Consider the following 11,924-nt stretch of genomic DNA (forward strand, 5'->3'; position numbering starts at 1 on the left):
TGAGCCTGGGTGAGGGTGGTTGCTCCTAAAGAAGGAGAAGCACTGTCCACTTTGTAAAAAAGCTAAGCCAGAATGCTGTTGGAAAAAGGCTCAAAACATTTCACAGAGTCACATTTGTGTTGCAAATATACAGACAAAAAAAAAATCATTTTTCGAAAAGCCAGACCTACACTGCTCTGCTTCTCTAAATAATCTATATACAAAATTCTCTAAGAGCAGACATAAATATGGCAAGGAGACAGAAGAACAAAAAAGGACAATCGAAGTAAATTGAAAAAGACATGAGGTTATTTTGTAACAATTACATGGTTTTATTTTTACTAGTTATACTCATCCAACTACAGGACGTATGTATTTTAAAATAAATTAAAATATCCAGTACAAATGTTTTCTTCTTTTCAGGATAATAAAGTTTATAAAGGCCCAGAGTCATTCTTCCAATACTGAATAGGTGTGGACAGGCTGGTTCTCTTCCTTTGGGTTAATGCTGGAGTGTTTGTGACCCCTAGAGGGAACACAAAGGCAGGTAACTGAGTGTCCTTTAAGTGACTTTCCATCTAGGCGTCCACGAAGCCATCGATTCCTACGTTGTGATCCTGTGTTCTTTCATTTGTTGCGGAATCCTAGCCATTACTTGGCTTTAAGAGAAGAAAGAGGTCAAAGGAATAAATACTGTATCAAAAGAATGGAATCCAGGAGGAGCAGAAAGAGGTATCGTAAGTTTCTACAAATTATACATGTACATTAAAATATTGCCTTCAAGGCAAACCAAAACCTCTCATGAACAACGGAATGTGGATAAAAAGAAACTTGGCTTCCCAACCTTAAGAGGATATATCAACATAAGTTTCTGCAAGGTCAAAAGGTTAACCATTTTGAAAGAAAGTGAGATGAAATTGAGATGATACATCAAGATTTTTCATGTGTTGAGAAGATGATATGGTAGAACATAAAAACCTCACACTTCACACCCCTACACCCTTACACGTCACAAATAACCGGAACTCAAAGAAAAACTGCAGAGACAAAATACTCTCAGGAAGTGCAATCTAATGGAATATAACATTTTTAAATGATACAAATATTCAAAGGAAACACTCACCCCCTAAGGGATCAAAGGTGATCTGTCAACAGACAGCCGACAAACAATACACCAATCACAAATCATCTCTGGGAAACCACCAAGAAGCTCTGAGTTCTGAAGACCTCAGCATACACACAGGCCAACACACCCTTGAACAGCAAGCAATAGGCCTAACTCTGCATTCCCTCAGGGCCTGTCAGCTAGCTTCTGCCCAAATCTCTGCTGGGATGGAGAACTCTCCATCTCTTCCAGCTTGAAGTGTGATGACTTTGCTAATTCCTTTGTTTGGGATTCTGCTACATGGAGTTTAGATCCTTTTCTTGTGACTGCCTTTCAAAGACTTGAAAACAGACATAATTCCTGCAAATATCCTTTTTACCGGGCTCATCCGGCCCTTGTCCTCCTCCAGATCAGGTGGCCAGGCCTGAAGAAACTTGGTCATTGTCACTGAACATTCCAACTTACCAATGAGCTTCACCTTAGCCCTGGCATGTGCGCTATTGCCCTCCTAGGCCTGGCCACATTATTTTCTTACTGCAGCAAAGACCGCTCTAACTCTCTTGGATGCCATATTACACTACTGACTCAACTGGAGCTGGAGAGCCCTAAAAGCCCAGATTCTTTCAACTACATCACTCTCTCATCATACCTTCCCCTAGAGGTTAGTAGTGAAGCTGATTTTTGATCTTTGATTATTTCATTCTCAGTCAATTATTTCATACTCCACAGATTGAAATATGCAAAAATATGGCAGCACTTTTTGCTAAGGCAAAGAACTGAAGGCCGACAGCATGTCCAGCAATGAGAAGATGGCTGAAAAATTGTGGTATGTGAACGTAAATGAATAGTATGGAATTATAAAAGTCATTAAGAAAAATTTAGGGAAACAAATGAGCAGATGGAGTAAAGCACACTCATATTCAATGGCAAAAATGATGTAAAGGAAAAGTATTCTGAGGTCTTCACTTCTCCAGAAGACGATTAGTGAACCAGGCCAACATCCTGTTGGTAGAGAGTACAAGAGCAGAAGCAAACTATCTTTAGAGATGACACATGTTTGCATCCCAACCCCCAATTTTATTTGTCTCTTAGAAGGGTGGCAGATTTCATTTCTTGGGGAGGAAAAGAGGGAAGGAGATGATTACTTGAGATGGATGGGTACCCATAATAGCCTGATGGAAGAAAGAGTTTAAAAATCACATTTTAAAATATCCAGCAAGAACAGAACCAAGTTCAGAAAGGGGACATAGACAAATAATTCTATGGGGTTCGTATAAATTAAGTATCTACTTTGAAATGACCAAAACTATATGTAAGAGATTCTCGGTTTCCTGTGCAATCCTCTTCTTCACTATTTCTAAATTAATGTGACCGACATAGTTATATTTATTGAAGCTTGTGTAATACACAATCAAAGAGACACCAGTTTCTTCCTATGAGAATCGACCTAACACTTGTTGCCTTTTAGATCTTTTGTAATCCTGACTACTAAAATGGTTAGCTCTTTTTGAAAAGCATTCAGTCTTAGCCTTCACTGACGTCACTTAGAAAAACTTTAGATCCAGGTCACATCCAGATCCTTATGGTGCTCTGCCAGAAACCAATTTTCATGCTGATACTGAAAGGTGAAGGACCGACTACGGTTTGGGACTGATCCTTCCTCTCATTCTACATCCACCAGATCCTTTTACTTGCTAGCCCACATCACTCTTATTTTGGAAAAGACTGCACGGGAAACTCGGTCATATCATTTGCAAAAATCTTGTTAAATGATAACCGCAGCATTTGCCATACTGAGCAATCTAAACACATGGAGAACATGGGAGATGAAATGAGCTGGGGGGGGGGGGGTGACATTGGGAACGCTAGCACCAGGCCTACGACCTGTTTTTCTATCACTTTGCTACCCAAACCTTTCATAACCTAATGTTTAACTTTTCAGTAACAGAAATCAAGCTCCTTATTCTCCATGTGCAGATTTTTTTCTCTTCCCTTTTTTGAAGATGAGGACATTCGCCCTCCTTTGATCCTCTTCCATGCCACACCATTTTCCCCAAATGGCTGATTCTGGCTTCTCCAATGGCATCTGCCTCATTTCTCTCAGTATCCACTGTGCTTGGTGCCCTGGAACTCATCTCAGTTAGGTGCCTTTTTTTAACTCAGGTATCACCTTCTTAAACAGCGATTTTACTACAAAGAGAATTCTCCTTGGTAAAAAAAAAAAACAACAACAACAAAACTGGAATAATAGGGACTGCCTCTTGGCTCTCAATAAGATCGTCCAAACTGAGCCACAGTACTCACCCTTGTTCATATTTCTCTTTCCTCACCATCGAATTAAAAACTTTTTAGAAGTTCTAAAACCTGAAAGTCTTTTCCTGTGTTCACCTTCCCTCATAATGAAAAATATGCCAATTAAAAGAATTCAAAAACAATCCAACAATTCGGAAAAGAAGAGAAGTGACCAAGTGATTTTGGGTTGTAAGATTGAGTCTTACCCATGGGGGGGGGGGGGGGGCGCTTGATGATGGTGACATACTTGATGAGGATTTGAACACAGGTCTTTTGGCTCCAGATACCACAATCGTCTTTCCACTGTGCAACCACAAAGTCTCTCTCCCTCTCTCCCTCCCTCCCTCCCTTACTCTCTCTCTCTCTCTCACTTTCACACACACACACACACACACACACACATGCACACAGTACTAACAGGCTCTTAGGGGTTCCCCAGTTTCTCTTACTGTGAAGTATCACATAAGGTTAACCAGGAGCACCAGGAGTAGTGCCAGGCCGAAAAAGCTGATGGTCCAGTAGGGCATGTCTGGGGAGAAACAGAGATGATGCTAAGGGGCCATCATAGGGATGTGAGGACAGCACAGTGTGTGGAGCGTTCCCAACAGGATTAGCCCCCACATGTAACAGGCACACAAGATGTGGAAGCCCAGCTCCAATATCACTTTCTCTTCAAGTCCAAGAGCCACGAAAAGTCAATCCACTAGGTTCTCACAGAGTTGTCTGTCACACTCAGATCTATTGCATTGCTAATGCAAGTCTGTCTTATCCACAGCCAACTCTCCAACTCTCCTAAGTCTCAAGTGAATTTAAAATCTGTTCTGTTAAAGGAAGCTTTTCCTCCAAGTGCTGCGTTCACACAGGAAATCACAGGTCCAGTCTCGAATCTTATCTCCTCCATTATGCCCTTGAGAGGAAATGTGGAGAAGAGGGTAGATAGCTGAATTCGGAGACAGGAAGATATAACTACAAGTCCAGTGGCTTCGGGCACATGTTGTCTCCTTGACCCTGGGCAAATCACTTTGCCTCTCAATGTCACTCTCGAAGATATTAAGATAAAAGTATGTATGGGTGTGCACTGGAAACATGAGTTCCCTAAAAGGAGTTCTCCGTGTCTATGAAATGCCATGCATGAACCTCTGCAGAAGAGAGGAAGGGAGTGGAAGGGATGGGAGTGAAAGGAAGAGCAGAGTGTGGAGGGAGGAGGAGGGGCTAGAGGAAAGAATGAACGAAGAATGCATGGCATAGTTTGTATATTTCTATCCATCTGTCTGTGGCTTTCTCTACGCGGTGGTGGGGAAGAAGGGAGACAATTGGGAACTTACCATCCAACAAAATATTCATTAATTTTTTTTTTTTTAAAAAGGAACAAGCATTCACTTAAGTACATGTTACATAATAATTACTTCAGAAATAATATCTCATTTGAGATGCTAATAAATGTTTTCTAAGTGAAAGAGGTTTGAAGATCCACAGAGGAAAAGATGGGAGGAGCAGCCTGAAGGGGTAAATGGCAACAAGGTTTGTGTGTCTTGTGGCTCTTTGGAGGACTCCCTTTGTCCTCAGGGAGGCCCTCATGACTGGGGCTCTCAGAAGGCATTTGCAAAGGTCATAAGTTTCTGCCCTGAAAAGAGACCCCTGTCAGCTCCTTGCTTGGGTTTGGGAGAGTGTAGGGATGGTCTGGCATTGGAATTGTTTTTTCTCACCTCTGACACTAACTTTCAGTGACTTTGGGCAAATTCAAGTCTGTTCCCTGGATCTGACTTTGCTCAATCTCAAATTTATAGGGTTGGAAGCTCTGAGGCCCTTCCCAGATCAAACCTTCTCCATTCTGTATGTTAATACTGCTCTCCAATGTCCGACATCCTGGCTTCTAAGGGCCCTCCCAGCACCGACATCTTGGCTTCTGTGTGCTGCACCCAAAACTCTGACAATCTCAATTCTAAAGGCTTTCCAAGTCCTGACATTGTAGGTCCTAAGAACCTTCCTGTTGTTAACCTGTTATGCGTTCTGTTGTAGGGAACTTCCTTGCTCTGCAGTGTTTCAGAATCATCAGTCTTAATTTCACCCCCAATTGCTGGATTCCAAGCCTCCTAAGCTTTCCTTCTGCCTCAAGGCCCCTTCCCATCTCCTCTTCCCACTGCAGTTTCCCCACCCTGACTCGATTCTATTTTCCCTACTTGTCATGTGGAGGTTATCCAGCTTGAATAGGCCCCTGGGGCAGTGGCCTGTGGTCTTCCTGGTCCCGTCCAGAAAACCTTGTCCAATGGAGTTCGAACCCAGGTTGGAGGAGAAGCTGCAGTTCCAGTTGACCCTCACGAAGGGCATCTGATGAAGAGCACATTCAGTCAAGGGCCTGGCACAGATGGGGACCCAATTGCTCATCGCACTGTGGCCTTCTCCTTCCAAGGCCACAGCCCTGGGGTGAATTGAGGAGGTCTTCTTCCCTGTAGCCCAGGGAGGTAGCATGAGAGGACTCCACAAAACCTCAGTAGATTGGACCATGCTTTCTTCCTTGTAACCTGGAAAACAAAGGATGGACAGTCAAGCAAGAGAGTTACTTAGAGACTCAGCTGAAGTAAGGCCTTAGTTTATCACCCCTGAGGAACCAAGGGATTTGCATCCTGGAGAAAGAGAGAATCCTCCCTTGCACTGCCTAACTCACGCTTTTGTCTGAGACCCAGCCAGGAAGGGTGAGAGACAAAACAGGGTTGTATCTTTATGTGATTTCCTGTGGGAGCAAATGTCGACTTGTACCGGACCCCCCATTTTCTTCTCTGGCCTCAGCAATCATTCATTGCTCCTAATTCTGCCTTATGGGATTCAGCAGAATGAAAACCTCTTGCTCATGATAGGCTCCTGAAAAATCAAAGAATGTGATCATGATGTCTCCTGGCTAAACATGAACAGTTCTTTCTAGCTGTCGCCATCATCATCAGTAGTATATCTCTGCAAGATGATTTAAGGTTTTCACAGTACTTTAGAAATGTGGTCCCATTTCTCCTCACTGTCGAATTTTGAGATTGGTATTACTATGATTATCCCCATTTTTCAGACGAGCAAATGGAGCATGAAAGCTGTTCCCTTAAGTGACGTCCCTATGTCACACAGCCAGTGAGCTTGTCAGGCAAGACTGGAACTCGGTTTTCCCTGGCTCTAGGATCAGGACACTAGCTACTGCACTGCCTCTCTGCCTTTACCCCATACTTTCATGATGCCTCGCCATCCTGGGGCTCCTCAAAATGAACTAGCTTCAACTTGTAAAGGCAGAGGAAGATAGAACTGTCACCTCCCTCCTTTCAAGCTACTACACTTCTGTTGTTGTAGATTCAACTACGATTCCTTGTAGTCAGCTAAATGCAGACAGAATTGTGACAAGAAATCATATGGCAAACTGGTTTGAAATGGCTATTCAGAATTCAGAAGTTCTGAAATCAGAACCCATCCCTTAAAACTGAATGAATGCTCTGATCCTGTCAAATCACTTAACGTCTCAGGCTCAGGAAAGTCCTTAAAATGATAGGTTTTGGACAGCTAGCACTTTGCCTCCCGGGAGGGAATTTCCACCCTCAAGGAAGACCAAGAGACATATTAGCACACCAGTGTGTCTCTGTTGGGGTTTTTGGCATGCATGCCCTGTCACTTTGATGGCTCTTATTAAGCTTACTCTCAAGATAATCTCCAAGGTCACTTTCCAATGACTTGTTATAGAGTTCTGTCTCCCCAAAACTATATACTTCTGTTTCATTAATATAGAAGTGGATTGGATTTCAAAAGCACTAAAGAGCCGTTTGAATCAGAATCACATATTGAGACCTGGCCAAGACCACATCTGGGCCAACATTATAATTTACAGAAGACACAGCTGAGGCTCATCTAGGGTAATTTGTTAGTCAGCTGTCAAACTGAGAGGAATTAGAAAGTTAGGAGTAGAACCCAGGCCCTCTTCCTTCAAATCCACTTTCTTCCACTTCAGTACATGTCAATTCTTATTAAATTTCACTTGATTGGAACAGAGCCATCATTGTCGTAGGTGGAAACCTTTTGTCCTCCTGATTCCATCCTACTCTTAGATACTTATCCTTCCTTACTTCACCTCATCCATCCTTCTCCTTGCTGACCTCTAGTCTCCAACCAAAGAATTACTTCAAAGTTTGCATTTGCAAAGACCAAAAAATGGACAGAACAACAATTATCTCCAGCTACCACAGATAACACCAGAGATGGCACCAAGTAGTGGGCAGTCTAGCAACTCAGTTATACGTAGGTTCTATCTTTTGGACCTGGATGAAAAAATGGGACATTGGAATAAAGGATTCTGGGCAGGGGTGGAATAAGGGATAAAAGAATAAGGCTTAAAATGAAGAGAAAATAATACTGAGGTTATATCAGAAGACTGGTCGGGACAGTGGCCAAGATGATGGCTCAGTTAGGTAGCTCACCATCAAGGTAATGACTGTCCTTGGCCAGGGTGAAGAGGCACAGAATGGTAATGCCATGTGTTTCCCTGCTCATCTCCCAGTACACTTCACTGTCCACGACAGGCTTGACAGGGACAACGCGATGGGTACACAGGAAATCCACTCTGGTTGCAAATCCATTCATCATAGCTCTAGATAAAAACAACAATGGGAGGTGATATGAACATCTGTGAAATTGGTGCTGAGAAATGTGTTGGGATTCTGGGTAGAGAGGGGCTTAAATATATGCCAGAAGTGACCTGAGAAAGGCTGACAGTGGCCTTGGAATGGTCGGTGAGCTAGCATTACCTGTCTGGGTAGCAGTGGTGAGAAGCCGTAGGACCGCAACTGGAGAAGACATTTTTGACATTAGACTGTTTCTTACAAATCAGTACTTATGAATGAATGCACTTTTATTTCCTGCACTTTCTGGGATTAGAGGCACTGGGATAAAGTTGTTTGGGAATTTGAACATAGAGAAAATGAGACTAAAGGTAAGTGTATAATCGAGTTGACTATCTTTTACATATAGCAGTCCATTAGAGGTTTATCCTCAAGGGTGTGCGGAAAGTGTTACAATTCTTACCTCAAAGAAGTCACCTTGCATTCAGGGAAATAGGGCCCAATGGTAGTTTCCCTAAACAAGAGGCCAATCTGGCAAAGCAAGGAAAGAGTCAAGTAAACTTGGGGTAAGAGAAGATGGATCCCAGTCAAGGAATGGGGAAATCAGCTGTGTAGTTGGTGGATGGGGTCGGATATGGGGAAGACTAACCATGTGTTGCATGACATTCTCAGCAGAGTTGAATGTGTCAGAACTGGGCTGCCCCATATCTTCTGAGCAGATGAAGTTCGTAACGGTAAAGTTTGCAACAAGAGATTCCATGCTGGACGTGCCACTAACTGAAATATGAGTCAGAGAGGAACATCTGTGTGTGAGCATTATCCACTCTACTAGCATGCCCAAGGTCACCCAGTTCCTATTCTATTCCTTTCTGCAAGGGAAACCCATTAACCTGGCTGCACTGATATCTCTGGGTAGGTACGATTTCTCACTCTCCCAGTTCCGCTTTATTCAGCTTTTCTTCAAGTCCTAATCTAATGACAAAATCCGTAAAGACAGTCCACCAAAGGATCCCGAGATGCTAGCACTTTGGTAAGTGGTAAGGCTGGTGCTAAGGAATGGTAATGGACTGGAAGATGTTCCTGGAGCAAAAGTGGTTGACAAAGGAGCTCAAACTAAATCAAGGTGAAAGAAAACCGTTGATAGAACCACAACTGAGAAACTAGAGAACCAAGAGAAGTTCGTTGGATGGGAAAAGGGTTCTGCTTGATTTGGTCAAGATTGATCAGGAAAGCACTTATTCATCATTTGCCATATACAATGCATTGTAATAAGTGCTAGACATACCAACAGAAGCAAAAGAAGGCCCTGCTTTCAAAGAGCTCCCAAGCTATGTCCAGATGACTATGTGGGGACCCACAATCTCGAAGAGAATGAAGTTCAACATGAAGCTGAATTATCACAAGAGGTACCAGGTTCTGGGCAAATGCTAACTCTGGTCAGACAAGGTGGGGGGCTGTTCGAGGGCCTTTCTTTTTCCTCATCTTTGGCATGAGATGCAACAATTTGTGCCACGTGCCTGCAGGGATCTCTCTGGCAAATTACCAGATATTTAAATCTTCTCTGGAATTGCTTACAAGGGACTTCAGAAGTCATGCCAAATCCCCACTCCTGTCTTGCCCAGCCTCTGCATCATAGAGTTAGTAGGGTTTGTTTGGAAACTCTACGTTCCCTTCCTTTTCTCCTTCTTTCCAGAACTTTGAAAAGCCTACTGAGCCCTTTCCAGAACGCTAAAGTCCTAACAATTCTACCTGTGTAGGCTTCAGGTCCTGTTGATCCCACGGAATATGGGAAGGTTGCTATAGTGGCTACCCCAGAAGCTGCAAAAGAAGAGTCTTATTAAAATGAGGACATAAAGTGGGAGAAAGTTAAGTTGGCTAACACCTTAAGGGCAGGGACTGAGTATTTTTATGTCATTCTTTGCATTCCGAGGACATAGTACATTCCTTGGCATATAGTAGGAGATGAAGGAATGATTCCACACTGGGCACCATCTCTGGGTTCTCTATGCAGGAAATGACAAAGTAAATACATGACTGTCATCAAACTCATTTGACTGGTGTTTAAGTAACCACAGAACGGCTTTCAGGGGCTAAGGTTATTTTCACTGCTGGTAATGTCTCTGGCAGAAATAGAATGAAGCTCTCAAGGAAGATTCTCAACACGTAATTCCTGCTCCAGGAACATTTTTCCATCTGAGCTTCATATGGAACATTATGTCCATAACCCGGATTGTCCTGTGAGGGCAACCTTTTCACCATGGAATCTTGGAGAGAGGACATGAGAATCCCAGAGTCTGATTCAATGTCTCTTATCCGAAAGATCCAGTAGGAGGGAGATATCCTACTTTTCCACATAGAATTTCAGCCTTGGAAGCCTCCTAGATGGCATCGAAACAGGACTTCCCAAAGAACCCCGGGAAAAGAAAGGATAATCACCCTCTGCCCAAAGAGTTACAGTGAGAGGAAAGTCATTCCATATTGAGGTAGGTGATTCTAATACTAGGAGTCCTTTCTAACAAGGCTCAAGTGAGTTACAGAGGCACAGATTTGAGAGAAAGTCATGCCAATTTCACTGTTCTGGTTCTGAGCACCAACTCCCCTTGTGAAGACATTTCTGAAATCACAATTGCTTGCGACTCAACGGATATCTGTGAAACAAGGCATTTAGTTTTCATGAATTGAAATGGATGGTGTTCATGACAAACTGGGAAACAAAGGACAGAAAATGAATGTAAATATCAAAGGAGTTGGGAATAGAAGGCAAAGAACACTTGAGAGGCTACATTGAGAAAAGAAGACCTGGTGGCTCAGCTTGCTGTCTTTTCGTATGTGGAGGATGTGATCGCTGAACAAAGGGACAAGAGAATTCTCCTGGGAACCTGTCAGCTCTCTACCGTGACAAACATAACAAAGGATCTTGACTTGCTCTCCTCTGCTCTAAAGAGACACAGACAACAGCACACTTTCCCATGGGTTGCCTTGGATTGTCACCAGGCTCTTCTCCATAGTCTTCTGACTTCTAGGAGAAAATCAACACATCAGGATGAAGGACGAACAGAAATGCGACACCTCAGGCATGGCCTGGTCCAACCCTTACCTGACCAGGAATACCCTCCACCACATCCCCAAGAAGTGGTGATCGACCATTTATTTGACATTCCTCAGGGAAGGCAAACCTTCTCCTTCCTGAAGTAGACCATCCCACCACATGATACGAAATTTTTCTTCACTTCTAGTGGATATTTGCTTCTTTGTAACGTGACACTGTATTGCTCGTTCTACCTTCTGGGTCAAAGCAGAACAAGTCCAGGCACATTTCCCTGTGACAGCCCTTTAACTCCCTGAAGACACTTGAATACTCTGTCTCTTTCATGTACCCTAAGGTTTTCCTTAACCTTTGTTATTTAACACATCACACTGTTGAACCATGTTGAGCTTCAGTCCATTAAATGTCCCAATATTTGTTCAGAAATTCCCAGCCTCTGCTTGTCCATCTTGGACTCATAAAAGGGTTTTGAGAGTACAGACGCAAAATTCTACTATGTCTATTAAATTTCACCTTACTACATCTGAGCCCACCATTCTAGCCTAAGATTTGGAATTCCAAATCTGTCATCCAGTAGATCTATTGGTTCTATCTCAAACCCTTGGGGTTAGATGTAAAATCAGTAAACGTGTTTTCTACCTATTCTCTAGCTGTTTTCCTTCCCTAGGTAGCACAGAGACCAAGAAATATCCCTGGGACAATTCACTACACACCTCCTTCCAGGAATAATTACTGACTATTCTTTGGGTCCAGCCATTCTTCCAGTTGTCAACTACTTAGCTGTGATGCCATCTAGTCACCATTTGTCCATACTGTCCATAACATTAGCATGGCAACATTTGACAAACCAATTCCTCTTCTGCTTACTACAAATGTCTTCCACCCTTAAGGGGAGAAAAATACCTTTCACTTGATCCTG

The 11,924-nt window shown here is 43.0% G+C and overlaps 1 protein-coding gene across 5 annotated transcripts; it reads right to left on the reverse strand.

Annotated features, from left to right (window-relative positions):
• Positions 1-287: 287 nt before the first annotated feature.
• Positions 288-10,897, reverse strand: LOC140521084 (mucin-16-like). 5 transcript variants are annotated; one of them, XM_072635793.1, is made up of 7 exons: positions 9,709-10,894; positions 8,609-8,736; positions 8,423-8,490; positions 7,819-7,988; positions 5,557-5,898; positions 3,826-3,905; positions 288-638 (listed from the first exon to the last, which is right to left on the reverse strand). In XM_072635793.1, exons 2-6 carry the CDS (start codon positions 8,717-8,719, stop codon positions 3,835-3,837), a joined length of 762 nt encoding a protein of 253 aa, XP_072491894.1. In that variant the 5' UTR covers positions 8,720-8,736; positions 9,709-10,894; the 3' UTR covers positions 288-638; positions 3,826-3,834. The 5 variants fall into 5 exon arrangements, with proteins under 5 accessions (XP_072491894.1, XP_072491872.1, XP_072491889.1 ...); XM_072635771.1 differs by having other exon boundaries at positions 8,609-10,894; XM_072635788.1 differs by lacking the exon at positions 3,826-3,905 and having other exon boundaries at positions 8,609-10,895.
• Positions 10,898-11,924: the final 1,027 nt, after the last annotated feature.

This window comes from Notamacropus eugenii, chromosome 1 (genome assembly GCF_028372415.1).
Source record: "Notamacropus eugenii isolate mMacEug1 chromosome 1, mMacEug1.pri_v2, whole genome shotgun sequence".
Taxonomy (NCBI): Eukaryota; Metazoa; Chordata; class Mammalia; order Diprotodontia; family Macropodidae; genus Notamacropus; species Notamacropus eugenii.